The sequence below is a fragment of the Gouania willdenowi genome, chromosome 9 (assembly GCF_900634775.1).
Source record: "Gouania willdenowi chromosome 9, fGouWil2.1, whole genome shotgun sequence".
NCBI classification, from domain to species: Eukaryota; Metazoa; Chordata; class Actinopteri; order Blenniiformes; family Gobiesocidae; genus Gouania; species Gouania willdenowi.
This window is the reverse complement of record NC_041052.1, coordinates 30,108,994-30,123,590: the sequence shown is the minus strand read 5'-3', so window position 1 is coordinate 30,123,590 and position 14,597 is coordinate 30,108,994. Positions and strand designations below refer to the sequence as shown.

Here is a 14,597-nt window from a genome sequence, read left to right as displayed (position 1 = left end):
AAGAACACTTGTGGATGTTCATGTCCCCTAAGGTCGTGTCCAGAGGTCGCGTGCTGACCTTTGGCACTCAAGCCATCTCTGCGAATGAGGGCAACAGACACACCCTGAGCTTCAGGCTGACGGGGGCAATGTTTCCCTCTGTCCGCCTGCTGGTTTACTACCTGCTCTTCTCTGAGGGCACGTCGGAGCTGGTGGCCGACTCCGTGTGGTTAGACGTCAGGGACACCTGTGTCAACGGACTGAAGGTTTGCCTTTCTGTATCACATCACACACACAATGCTCTGATTTAAGTCCCCACAATGTCACAATCTCTGTGTGTGTGTTCTAGACTGAGCTCTCCGTTGAGGGGCGGAGCTACAAACCAGCTGAAAAGCTCACCTTGAACATTCGAACCAATCAGGATGGCCTTGTAGCTCTGTCAGCGGTCGACACCGCCCTCCTTCACCTGAGGTCCAACTACAGAGATCCTGTTGCCATGGTAACACTCTCCCCTCTTATTTTGAAGGGCGGTGTAGAGCCAACTGTGCATGTTGCAGGTTCTCAGTCACTTCAACCTTTTTAAATTAATACAATATTAAAATTTCACCTTCACTACGTGACTGAATGAAAGTCATTCTCTTGGATGCTCTAACAGGTCGTGCGGCACATCGAGCAGAGCGATCTGGGCTGCGGTGGTGGTGGAGGTAAAGACGGTGCCGACGTCTTCAGGTTGGCCGGACTTACTTTCATGACCAACGCTAATGCACAAGCGGCGAGCAGCAGTACGTAATGAGGACAGGAAAGCAGGAGAGACATTGTGTGTGCACGCTGACGTGTGTGTGTGTGTGTGTGTGTGTGTGTGTGTAGCCCAGGCGTGCACAGCGTTAGTGCGCCCTAAGCGCGCTCCGAACGAGGAAGCCAGGAATGCGAGAGGTGAGCATCTGAGTAACCTGCTACAATGGTAACCAGTGACCATAGTAACTTGCAACCTAGTAACATGTAACTGACAGAACATACAGACACAGAAGGATGTGAAGGAATGCAGGTCTAGGGTCTCAGTAATCATGGTAACCAGCATCGTCGTGCCCCCGTCCAGTGGCATCCAATGATTTGTTAAAGATGTGCTATGAGGGAGAAATATGGTCCGTACTCACAAAGGCAACCAAAGGATTTGTCCTGAAGGTTGACCGGATGCCAATGCATGGCCAATGAGAGATGAGTTACGTGCACTCTGACCCATGTGCGTGTGTGTGTGTGCGCGTGTGTGTGCAGCTGTGCCTTCGAAGCGCGCTCTGACCGAGGAGGCCAAGGACACTAAAGGTGAGCGTCTGAGTGCAGAACAAATGTAGGGCTTCGTCAGAACTGCGGTAACCATGGTAACCAGATGTCCCACCCCCATCCAGCGGCATCCTATGGTCGGGCAAAGGTGTGCTGTGAGGTAGGAATGCGCTTCGTCCCAAAGACCGTCTCCTGCCAGCAGTTTGCCCAGCAGGCATACAGGAAGAAGCCACTCTGCCAACGAGCCTTCAGAGAGTGCTGCCAGTTCATCCAGGACAACCTGGACCAGGACCAGGACCTGATCCTGGGCCGCAATGGTGAGTCCTTGCAGTGCTTAATTTGTAAATCATCAGGTCCCAGAACAAACTTCGGGTATTGTTACGGCACCAAGAGAGAAAAAAAAATGGCATGCAATACAATTTTTTAAGCTCCCTTTGCGAACTAAATGGGCCAATAATATCACATGAACACAAACAACCAATCACAACCAAAGGACAACAAGGACAGCACAAAATCACCCCTGATTTAGCCACATATGTCACTAAACTTTCAGAACACAAAAACCACAAATACAAACCATTTACAAACTTTTACACCCATAACATAAGGCCATAACTCACCTAATGAATCAGCATCACAGCATAAAATGAAAATAAAATGCACGCTTACCATTTTATTTGTCAATATATAAAATAAAAAAAAACAGCCATGGAGATCTTTGTACCTCACAACTGCCTTGTCGTTCATAATCCAAGAGTAGCAGCTCATCTTAAGTCCACCTTAAAGGGCACATATCATGCTAAATCCACTTTTTTAGCCCTTAAAGGCATTTTGTTGTATATTTAGATTGTTTAGAATTACAGAAAAATTCAAATTAGTCTCTTCAGGTGCTCCGTTGATATCTTTATATTCTGTTTTGGTCATATTTTTCAATCTGTTTCAATTTTTCTATTCTCCATTACGTTTTTTGAACAATAATGTCACAGTATTTGCAGCGGAAATGCCAAATTAGTACATCAACTCCAGGCCCAACACTTCGAGCAATCCGCCATTTTTATTTCTCGCTGCGATTTTGTAGTCCAAGCTCAAGGATGCCGAAGTTACGAGAGGATAAGTCAAAATGTTCGGTTGTTGCATGTAGTAACCCACACACTTCATTACACCGTCTCCCAGCATCAGAACCTTTTCGAAGTGCCTGGTTGAGTTTTATTTTTCACGGAAATGTACCCACATCTGTGGGTAAGGTCATTTTTGTATGCGCGAAGCACTTCAAGGATGACTGCTTCTGCAACCTCCGCCAGGATTTGCCGAAAGACTTCGTCTGATTGAGGGTTCAATTCCTTCTATCTTTGGAGACGACAAACAGAGCACTTCGGTAAGCTGTAAATAACGCTAAAAAGTGTGATGATAAGACGTCCCTGTCATTGTTTTGTTAGCATTAGCGGTTGCACCGTCTTCATATGTTAGCGCTGTGTGCTCATTTTAGACTCGTTTTAGCCTACCTGATTTAATTTAAGTCTAAAGTTTTCATTAGTCATTTCATTTTGCCGTTTTTGTCTCCGAAAAGACTGTATTAAAATGCATTTCGTGACATTAGCTTGGCGCTAGCGTTAGCTCGGCGCTTGTGTTAGCTCACTTGTTAAAATCCTTATAAAGACGTTGTTTTGCAGGTTCATCATCTTCATCTCGCTCCGCCGGGTCCGACTCTGGCTCAAACATGTAAGGCTGGATGGACAAGTCTTCCGTTGTTGACATTTTGTAAATAACTTGTGAATAAAAAGTTTCTGCGCTGCTAGATAATCTTATCTCTTCTATCAAACTACAAAAATGGCCGAACAGGGTAGAGTTGAACCGAGTGTCACCTCTGCAACCTGGAGAGGGGGCGGGGTATGAAGTGTCTCATTTGCATTTAAAGAGACCGCACCAAAACGAGTTGCTCTCAGAAGCAAATCAGAAAACGGGTAGAAAAGGGGCCTGTGGAGCTATAATAATAAGGAATTCAGACCCAAGCATTGCAGTTCCGCTTTATATAGACCACAACTGTATGTAAAAAGGAAGGATTTAAAAGCATGATATGTCTCCTTTAAGTCCTCCTTATGTTGCTAAGCTAAATGCTGCTGTGCTGCTGCTGCTCCGCAATTTTCACAGAACCTCACCCAGGGTTTCCACTGGATACGTCTCCGCTGCGCCATGGCACCAATCCGGTATTTCACCGCTGTCCGCCGTCCGGTAATTCACACCGGTTGCGTTTTGAGTGCGCCTCGGTGCGCTCCGGTTGAACGACTCTGACGTCACGAGACAGAGCAGTTCTCACAATATTTATATAATCGCGCGAGAACGCGGTTAAATGTATGTGTTCTAAACGCAACAATAAACAGATAAACAGGTCAGTGCTCCTAACGAAGGAGTACAAGAAGGTTGGACTCTCTGGATTTGTCATAGCCACATTTTTTTTTTTTTTTTTTTTTTTTTTTTTTTTTTTTTTTTTTTTTTCTTTTTTTTTAGCAACAGCCAACAGAGAAGAGATAAAACTGCACCAGTAAAACTAAATCAAAGTTGCTGCAGTTTCCAGTACACTTACAGTATGAGAGGAATCAATATAGTGGATGTGAATTTGTTTTTACACATTATGACGTTTTGGTGACGTAATTACTTGAAATATAATCTGAAGTTTTTTATTTTGAAAAGTAACCCGATATTTTATTGCGGAGTACGTGCTTAATTTCCTGTTTGACTGATGCGTCGTGCTCCGGTATCCGCCAGAAATAGAAGCGTATATCTGGCGGAGGGCACTGGACTCCCGCATCTGGGAAGGAGCAGACACGCACCGCAGCGGACCCGGTGGAAATGAACACATAGACTAAAGTGGAAACCTATCAGCTCCGGTGACGCGGCGGTGACGTAACAGGGCGGAGCCACATCCAGTGGAAACTGGGGGTAAGGCTTAGCTTCACTTATTGGCGTAAAAAAGCTCCTTAAACTGCTTGTTTTTTGGGGGGTTTTTTGCCATTTTCTACCGTCTTCCAATTTTTAAGCAAAATCACCCTAAATGTAGCGTAGGAGGGCGTGACTTGACTTTCCACTCTCTTCTTCATTCATGCTGTGTCTACATTAAATTTTGTGTTAACAATGAAGTTTTCAGTGATTTCAACTAAAAAAAAGTCACAGCTGTCCAAATATAATACTCAAAATATAGGCATAAGTGGCAAAAAACAGCCCTCGCCTTTGCCGCGCTGCCTTTGTTTGCGCCGCCTTCACTGCGCCTCTTTGCCGTGCTGCCTTTTCCTGCGCCGCCTTTGCCGCTCCGTCTTTTCCTGCGCTGCCTTCGCCGCGTCGTCTTTGCTGCACCACCTTTGCCACGCCGCCTTTGACATGCCGCTTTGCCGCGCCGCCTTTTCCTCGCTGCCTTTGCCACACTGCCTTCACCAAATTGCACAGCCTTTCGACAATCTGCAGCGCCTTTGCCGTGCTGCCTTTCTAGGAGGCAATTTCAGTTTCCACATTGAGCTGGTTTAGGACCGGGAGTTTAACAACTGAGTCACATTTGACGTAAATCCAACTTTGTATGTGCAAATGGGAGCATTTAAAAAAAAAAGAAAAAAGATTTGGCCAAGATTCACTGCTCCACTCTGCAAACACCGTAAAAGTTATCAAAAATCCATGGTTATCTTTTGATGTCCCACTTCTCTAGATAATCTCCAGCAACTTTGAGCCCTGTCGGTGAAACGCCCTAGGAAAAGTCTTCTAAAATAGGACATTTGTCTCATATTAAAATATCTTCATTCTGTAGGGGGCGCTAGCGCGCCAATGTCCGTTTTTCCACATCGAGCTGGTTTAGGGCCGGGGGTTTAACAATTTATTCAGTTGATGAAAATCCGGCCCGAGTGAATTTTTAATTGAATAGCTTTAGACTGTCCTCTACGTCGGTATGCCTTTTTCCTCTTGCTTTGCCGAGTAACCATTGTGTTCTATGCTGAGATGGAGACTTATCCTCCTGGAAGGTCCGCAAATGCACTTTTACTATCGATTGTATGTGAATGTACATTGACTTCAGTGGAGCAGCCAATGGTAATGCCCAATACAGCTCTAAGAGCACTCTGTAGGAAGATTTCTGATTGGCTGAAATCCAGCCTAATTATAAAGCCAAGAGAAGGAGAAAATGTTGACTTTTTGAATTTCAATATGCTCAAAGGTAATTATGGATTTTTGACAAAATGAAGCCAAACAAATGTACATACTGCAGCTTAAAGTCCAGTGTGATTTCCTTGTATCGATACAATTGATTGATTACCTTTGGAAATTATTTTAGATCGATATGTGTCAACAGGATAGATAACTTGATGAGCACCGATCTATGTAATTGGATAGTAGATTCCAAAACACAGCACAAGATGTTAATGTCCTTTAACATCTTGTTAAAGCACGCACAAAAGTTGATGAAAGGGCCTGACCCAGGGAACAGGACCCCCCACCCCCCACAAGGCAAGTAAGTGCCTAGGATGCATCATCTGTAGTGTTCTTCTGGATCATAGGATGTTTCGTTCATTCACTATACACCCTCCCCAGAGGCAGCCAGCCACAGGCTGATCAGCCCATAGCTTGCCTCCCAGGCCCACACATGGCATGGGCACCCTGCCCCTTGAGCCAAGCCTGAGCCGACCGCATACCCCTAACCTGCTATTTGGGGGCCCAAGAGGTATTGTTCCTCTTCAGCCAGAGCCACCGGTTGCTTCTCTTTGCTGACTCTGATGCAGCTTTTATGGCTGTGCGCTGGCTCTGGCCCCTGACTACCAGGTATCTGAGTAGTTTGGTGGTAGATGTTTGCCATAAACCCTCTGCATCCAGCCTCCACTGGGCGGACTTCTGTATTTCAGCCGCGATGTTGTGCATCTGCAACTAATTTGGCATCGCGCAGGTGTTTTCGCTCATATGCCTCATCTACGGAATCCTCCCAGGGTATGGTGAGCTCGATGATGTAAACCTTCTTTAGGGAGCGGGACCAGAGCACCAGATCAGGTCTTAAGGTGGTGGTGGCAATCTCTGCAGGAAACACCAGTTGTTGACTGATATCTACCAGCATTGCCCAGTCACATGCTAAGCACAGCTGGCCTCTCTCTGACGGTGCAGAGGTGCTCCTGGTTGCTTTAACCTCTTCACTGACAAAGGCAGTTTGTCCATGTAGGGTTGGATATCGGTGGTGGTAGGGAGTTGATGGCAGATCCTTTGACCTCCAAGGCGGCCGCAAGGCTCTTTAGAACTCGGTTGTGGCGTGAAGTGTACCGTCGTTGGGTGAGACTTGCCTTACACCCTGTTAGAATGTGCCGGAGGGAGGCTGGCCTGGAGCAAAGGATACAAGCTGGATCCTCCCCAAACCACTGATGGAGATTGGCAGGTGTTGGAAGGATGTCATAAATAGCCCTAATGGTAAAGCACAGACACTGTGCTTCCATGGCCCACACCTCTCTCCAGCTGAGGCTCCTCCTCTCCACATTGTCCCACCGTGTCCACTCTTCCTGTTTGCCAAGGGAGACCGCCTTGGCCCACCTTGCAGCCTCCTCCTGACGCCGTGTTTCTTCCACCACCATCTTCCTCTGTGTCGGTGCAGTTGCCTTGCTCAATGCTGGGTACATTCTCCTGAAAATTCCCCACAGTGTCAGCATGTCTGAGAGCTGATGTTGCCTCCTCCACTGCTGTTGCTGGAGTCCATTTGCGCCCAGTAGCTAAGGTTGGTGCGTTGTTTCTCACCACTTTGTCTTTGGATTTGTTCACTGTCATCTGTAGTCGTGTTTTAGCGCACTTGAGCTCTTCCGTGAGACTGGTGAGGGGCTACTTGGGGACACCATCTCCATAGAGGCCTATGTTGGTGAGGCATCGCGGAATTCTAAGCCACTCTTTGATGTATGCTGTGACTCCTCTTTCCAGCTTTTCTACTGTTGAAATGGGGACCTCATACACTGCAAGGGGCTTACAACACCTGGGGTAGGAGACCAAATTCAAGGCAGCAAATCTTTAACTTCCCAGATAGCTGGGTGTTTTTGAAGCCTGATATCCCTGCCTTCTGTACAGTTGTATCGATGTACTAATTTCTTTGCAGGTACTCGGCCATCCTCTGTGCAATAACACTGAAGAACACTTTACCCTCCACATTCAATAGGGAAATTGTGTGGAACTGGCTAATGTTCTTTGCATCTTTCTCCTTCAGGATCAAGACTCCACCTGCCCTGCACCACACATTGGGTATAATCCTCTTCTGCCATATTGTCCTCATGAGCCTCCAGAGAAATCTCAAGACATCTGGAGCATTCTTGTATACTTTGTATGGGATTCCATTTGGCCCAGGGGCTGATGCTGTTCTTGCCCAATGGACTATGCTTTCCACCTCCTTCAGGTTGGAGGACCAATCTCAAATTGATTTTCTGGGGGGGCAATTGGTGGGATGTATGAAGGGATGGCCAGATGTTCGTAGCGCCTTGGATCAGAGTGCGTTGTTTTCAAGTGCTCCTCCAGTTCGTCTTTTGTTGTTTGTAGGGCACCGCTTTTTTCCTTGGTGAAGAGTTTTAAAGAATCTGAAGGGATCCTTGTAGAACTGTGTTCGTGTATGTTCTTTCTTTCTCCTTCGTTTCCTTAAATTCTCTGCTCGGCGGAGAGATGCCAGACAGGTTTTAATGTCAGCTTGGAGAGCGTTTATACACTCCTTTTCTACTTCAGAGCCTTTCTTCCAATGTTTCCTGAGCTATCGCTTTTCTTGGATGAGACGCTTAATCTTCTGCTGCCTTCTGGAAACTGGTGGGGTTGTAACCTTTTTAGCATCTTCAACCTCTTTAACCCCAAACCGTTCTGCCCCATACTGGTAGATGATGTCTCCCATTTTCTCCAACTTTTTTTCCACTGTGCCTTGAAGTTGCTCAAGGGTCTGTGTCAGGTCAGTATTCATCGTTTCCCACAGCTTCTTGTCAGCAGCACCGGGCCATTTCACACGCAGTCTGCACCCTGGGAGCCTCCTTTCAACTGTAGGTCTGGGAGGTTGAGCGGGTTCCACAACTCATGTTTGTTCCACCACTGATTCTGTGCTTGAGTTTTCATCTTCCAGGACATTGGTGCTGATGCACTGCAAGCTATGGTTTGTGTCCAGTTGCTGTGCTTCACTGGACTGAATTGAGCCCTTTCTCAGAAACTAGTCATCCTCCCCCCCCTCCTCCACCTTCGCTCTGCACCTGCTCTCCCGTTGGGTTGGGCGTTGGGGGGCTCCTGTCAGCCCGGGATGCTGGTGGGGGGGCTGTGGCCTTCGCTTGGGGGGCAGGTGTTGCTGCGCCGGGTGGAGTGGCTTGGGAGTGGCACTAGGGGTGGCTACTGCTCGGGTCTTGGCATTTTGGCCTGTTTCCCTGGGGAGCGCCTTCGCTGAAGATGCCGCTGGCATCTTGCTCGGCCGCCTCCTGCTTTGGTGGGGCGGGTCGCTCTGGGCCGGCGGGCGGTGGGGGTGACCCCCTAGACCGCTGGGGGATGTGGCTGGTGCCCGGCTGCGCCTGGGGGGTGGGGGGTCCTGCCGTGCTCCATGTGGCCGGCATGGTTTGGAGGGTGCCGCGGGGTGGGTCTCCGGCTGTGCTGTTTGGCGAGTTCCTGGGGACCCGCAGTGCCGTGTGTCCGTCTGCGCCATCTACCCTCTCCGGCTATGCTGCTCGGCGCGTTCCTGGGGACCCGCAGTCCCGCGTGTTCATCTGCGCCCTCTACCCTCTCCGGTGGCCGGCCATGTGGACAGGCCGGGCTCATACCAGACAGGCTTCCTACGTGGACACTTCACTTCACTCACTCCCAGCTGATCTGGCTCACCCACTTGGTGCACCACACACATATACCCAACCCTTGGGGGGCTGGATGATGGGGCTAGGGGTGGAGGGGGCCACCACCTGTGCTACTAAGTAGTGGTGCTGGGGCGGAACTCCCACCTCTGGCTGCCCTACTAATCCCTCCAATTTTAATTACACCTCAACACACCACCCGGAGGGTGGGACCACCACCTCCACCCAGCTATTCCACCACATACACATATATACACATTGATTTGTAAAGTGTGCATCCTTTTGACACACACACACACACACACACATATACACATAGATTTGTAAAGTGTGCATCCTTTTGACACACACACACACACACACACACACACACACACACACAGATATAAATACCCAGAAGATAATTAAAGAAGCCAAGAATCATCCTGCCTATTCATTGCATTGTGACCAATGCACACTCAGCGACACCAACTTTACTGAACGACAAGATATTGACAGAGGCTGATCTTTCTCAGCAGTCACTGGATAGGTACAGATAGTTAGATTCCAAAACACAGGACAATATGTTAATATCTTTTTTGTGCGAGCACGAACAAAAGTTGATTAAAGAGCTTGTCAATACCCACCTGCACCGTCTGTGATGTGTGACTGTTGTGGCGAGGACTCAGGAGATCTCTCTAATTCATGTGTAATTGTGCTATACAGTGAGTTGTAGTGAATCCAAAGAGAAGCTCAAAGCCATACAAACAGATGATTGTGTCCTAGGAGAGGAGCAGAAGAAGATCTATTCGGTCCTGCCCTGTAGATCTTCAGCTTTTGAGGAGATTATTGTGATCCAATCATGGATTAGGTCAAGGGTGTATCCCTGCCTCGCGACTGAAGAAAGCTGGAGATAGGCACCAGCAGACCCAGAGTATGTGGTGCATGACAATAGAATGTTGTTCAGTTTTGTGTCTTTGCAGATTTTGGACCTGACTTTGACACGCTTCCAGTTCTGGTGCGGAGCAGCTTTCCGGAGAGCTGGCTGTGGGATGTGAGGCCCGTTCGGTCAGTGAGACCCCTGACCTCGTGGGGACCTTTTGTGGGGACACCTGATGTGTGTGACTGACTCTATGTGTGTCTGCAGGTCCGGTCAGTTATCTGTCAATGAGTCTCTGCCTCACTCCCTCAACACATGGCAGATCCAGGCCATCGGGATGTTCGGTAATGGTACGTTTCCTCCAAACTTCAAACTCGTTGGTAGACGTGGGGCAAGACGTCACCACATTAAAATGTCACGCTGACTCTCTCTACCCTTTGGTGTTGTTCTTTGTTATTATTCTTCTTTAAGTAGACTAGTTACAGCAGAGGCATTTTGCTGCCCCCGTAGGTCAGCAAAGAGTGTTTGGACCATAAACAATCTGTGGTGTAGACCAGACATGGGCAACTTCCATCACAGGGGGCGGGGCCACAAACATATGTTTATCTCCCATGTTAGGGTCACATGATCAACATTTATGTCAGCGTTAGAATAATGACCAATCAAAGTGTTAACACAGGAAACAACAAAGAGAGCATTTGTGTGTGCGTGTGTTTTTTGTTGTTGTTGTTTTGTGTGTTTTTTGAGTCATTTTGTGATTTTTGTTATTACAGTTTTACAGTTTGTGTATTTTTCCATCATATTGTGTGCCTTTTGTGTTGTTTGTGGACTTTTGTTTTGCATTTTTACAATCTCATTCATCTAAACTGCCACAACTATTATTTAGCGTGTTGTGTGTGTCTGTAGGTATTTGTGTTGCCAACCCAGTGCAGGTGTCGGTCAGTCTGCCCCTCAGCGTGGACGTTCCTCTGCCCTATCAGGTGGTTAGAGGAGAGCAGGTGGAGCTCAAAGGCTCTGTGTACAACCAGAGGACAGACGGAGTGATGGTAACACGGACACACACACACACCACACACACACACACAGAGACAGAGGAGCTGTTTTGATCTCTTAGTACTGCGTGACACTGAGGGCAGGCCCAGACATCTGTCTGCACCAATCACAGCCGGACACAGACGGCCAGCACTCCACGGCCTGCAGTATGCGCTTTCTGCCTGCAAGGAGTGTGGGGGCTGTGAGCTTCACGTTGCTGGCGTTTCAGCCTGGAGAGCACAGGCTGACCTTCACCCTGAGCACCACGGAGGGAGGGGGAGACGTGCTGCAGAAGAAGCTGAGGGTGGTGGTGCGTCTCTGACACTGACACATACACACACACACACACACACACACACACACTAACATGTGTGTTCAGGTCTTATTAATTATTAGTCTTGTGTGTTCTAGTATTACTGGTTTCATGAAAGTCACACAATAAATAATCTGGGTTTTTTTTCTAATTGAAATACTGAAATACTGAGTGTTCAAGCTGGATCTGGATTATTGCGCAATATTTATTTTTTGGGATATAAATAGAAATATTGCACAATAACCTCCACTAAACAGAAGTAGTCGATTTCCTTCTGCTCCTCTCAAAGTGGAATACACACACGTGCACGGGAACACAATTGAGTGTCTGCTGTGTGTCTGCAGCCTGAAGGCCTGAGACAGGAAGTAAACTCTGGAGGAACCCTTGACCCTCAGGGTGTCTATGGTACTTGCTTTTTTTTTTTTTTTTTTACCTGAGGAGGAAACCCAGCATTGGTGCATACTCAGCAGCTTTCCTCACCTCAGGCTCAGAGAAGAGGACGGTCTACCTGACGAACAAGCTGCCCCTCAACATGGTCCCCAACACGCCTGTGAAGAGGATGCTGAGCATCAGCGGTAAGCCAAAAGCCTCACCCCTACGCCATTTACCTGCAGCTGCTCCTTATGACACGTGTGTGTGTGTGTGTGTGTGTGTGTGTGTGTAGGGGAGGTCCTGGGGGACACCCTCACCCTGGTCCTCAGTTCTGATGGTCTGCAGGAGCTCGTTAACCTGCCCAGTGGCTCGGCGGAGGCGGAGCTGGGCAGAGTCCGCACCCTCTTACATGTGTACCAATACCTGGAGGCGTCAAGCAGCTGGAAGCTGCTGGGCCACAACGTGCAGAAGAGCTCTGAAGAGTTGAAGCAGAAGATCAGAGAGGGTGAGACACACCACTCAGTCACCAGATAACACAATGTTACTGCAAACTCGTCAGTGCTCATCAGCAGGAAGCATCAAAATGTCTTAACATACGGAAAGTGTGTGTGTGTGTTTGTGTGTGTAGGTGTGGTTAGCGTCTCCTCTTTCAGAAATGAAGACTTTGGTTACAGCATGTGGAGGAAAAAGAAATCCAGCACTTGGTAATATGTGAACATTTAATTCCTCAGTGCAGTCTGACAGGCTCACTGTATTCCCTCTGTGCTGTGTGACAGGGTGACGGCTCTGGTGTTGCAGACGTTGTCATTGGCGGATCAGATAGTGACCGTGGACCATCAGTCTCTGTCTGACTCCATGTTCTGGTTGATCTGGAACACTCAGAACTCAAACGGATCCTTCAGGGAGTTGTCCTCCTTCAGGGCCAACAGAGCCATGGTCAGCAGGTCTACCTTTCACAGTCCTACTCAGGGTTAAACCCTACCTAGCTGATCCCTGTGCTCTGATTGGCTACAGGCCGAGGGGGCGGAGCCAGTGGAGCGAGACGTGTACTTGACCTCTTTCGTGCTGATTGCACTGAAGCGAGTCACGAGCATCAACGACCCCATTCTACAGATCAGAGTGGGAAGATCCCATAATACAGATGACTGATTTTTATTGGACCAATCACTGATCAAAAAATCTCACATGTGACATAATCAGATCAAACAATCTGGGATTAAATCATGTGGGATGATGGGATTAGACAATCTGTAATCAAAACTCCTTCTTTTTCTGGGTCAGGTCCAGGATGCCAGCAAGGCCTCTGCTGAAAACTACATTTCCCAGCATGCATCTGGAGTGAACAGTGTGTTTGTGCGTGCGGTCGCAACTTTTGCTCTGACCCTGAATAACCCCAACAACATGGTTTCACCTCAGCTTTTCAAAAGCCTGGAGGGGCTGGCCCGGGAGAGTGGTCTGTACCGTCTGTCTGTATATATCTGTCTGTATATACAGTATCTGTCTGTACATATCAATTCTGTATCTGTCTGTCTGTCTGTCTGTACATATCAATTCTGTATCTGTCTGTCTGTATATGCCTGTCTGTACATGTCTGTTACTTCTCAGAACAGAATGTATAGCTCAGTTAGATGAATTTCTGAGTGCACATATTGTGCAGCTGTTTGTTAATAAATGAGCCTGTGTGGCATTTTGCACCAGCAAATTTAACCCAGAATTGTTTTCTGGTCAGACTTTATTTGATAAAATTATCGAGATTTATATTGTATATCACCATTTTGAGAAAATATATTGAGATATGAGTTTTGGTCCATATTGCCCAGCCCTAGGAATATTCACCGCATTTCAATGTTAATAAAGGTCGACCTACCAGATTCTAATAACATAATCGTATTTTTAGTAAGTGGTTGACAAGTGGGTATTTTAGATTTCTTGTACACCTATCTTAAAATATAAGGGATACTGGAGCTTGGTTGGTTGGGTGGGTGGGACGGCTCGTTGTGGGCTCCAGAAAATTTTCCTTTTTTTCCAATCCAAAACTTGACAGGTATGGAGTAGTATAATTTCAATGAGGTTTATTCCAGATACAGCCATAATAAAAGTACACACACAGGTGGCCGGAGGAAGAATCCCATGTCTCTTTATTATATATGTCTGTGTGTCTCTCTTCTGTTCTCTCTGTGTATCTCTGTCTGTGTCTGCATATGTCTTCATGACTTGGCCTAAAGCTAGGCGAAATGGACCAAAAACTCATATCTTAATATTTTTTCTCAAAATGGTGATTTACAATATAAATTAGGGATGTCCCGATTCAACTTCTTAACTTCTAATGCGATACCGATATTGCAGCCTTGAGTACTGGCCGATACCAATATTGTTTCGATACAAAACCAGCACGAATCATACATACTTTTATTACTTATTTTGTAGTGTGAAATGTTAGAAAAGGCTTCATCAAGTTATGTTCCTCAGAGAACAATAATCATCAACAGTAGGTGTGAGAAAAAAATGTACCTTCAACATAATATCTAAAGTATTCTACAATTGAATAAATATGATATAATATAATATATATCAAAGATTGGACTGGCGCCCTGTCCAGGGTGTATCCCTGCCCAGCGCCCAATGAGAGCCGGAGATTGGTACCGGCAGACCCCCGCGACCCTGAACAGGAATAAGTGGGTTTGAAAATGGATGAATAAATGAATATATCAAAGATTTGAGATGCAGTCCGATGAAATCCGATTCGTTTTCTGGCTGATATCGGACCGATATCTGATATCAATATCGGATCGGGACACCCCTAATATAAATTTCAGTAATTTGAACTCAATAAAGTCTTAACAGAAAGATAATTCTGGGTTAAATTTGCTGATGAAAAATGCCATACAGGAACATTTATTAACATAATTTGTGCCACTTTTGACCTTTTCTTCTCTAAGGGACAGCACAGTCTGGGTTTGGACGCACT

General features: G+C 46.9%; 1 protein-coding gene across 1 annotated transcript in view; it reads left to right on the top strand.

Annotated features, from left to right (window-relative positions):
• Nucleotides 1-14,597, top strand: part of c5 (complement component 5) — a 103,555-nt gene that overhangs the window by 52,126 nt on the left and 36,832 nt on the right. The window contains exons 13-28 of the mRNA XM_028458185.1: nt 33-245; nt 329-478; nt 635-761; nt 847-912; nt 1,383-1,574; nt 10,016-10,100; nt 10,180-10,262; nt 10,819-10,958; nt 11,027-11,254; nt 11,602-11,662; nt 11,743-11,832; nt 11,922-12,134; nt 12,258-12,333; nt 12,406-12,565; nt 12,644-12,748; nt 12,911-13,079. Coding sequence (XP_028313986.1) covers nt 33-245; nt 329-478; nt 635-761; nt 847-912; nt 1,383-1,574; nt 10,016-10,100; nt 10,180-10,262; nt 10,819-10,958; nt 11,027-11,254; nt 11,602-11,662; nt 11,743-11,832; nt 11,922-12,134; nt 12,258-12,333; nt 12,406-12,565; nt 12,644-12,748; nt 12,911-13,079 — 2,158 coding nt within the window. The remainder of the gene's footprint in view (nt 1-32; nt 246-328; nt 479-634; nt 762-846; nt 913-1,382; nt 1,575-10,015; nt 10,101-10,179; nt 10,263-10,818; nt 10,959-11,026; nt 11,255-11,601; nt 11,663-11,742; nt 11,833-11,921; nt 12,135-12,257; nt 12,334-12,405; nt 12,566-12,643; nt 12,749-12,910; nt 13,080-14,597) is intronic.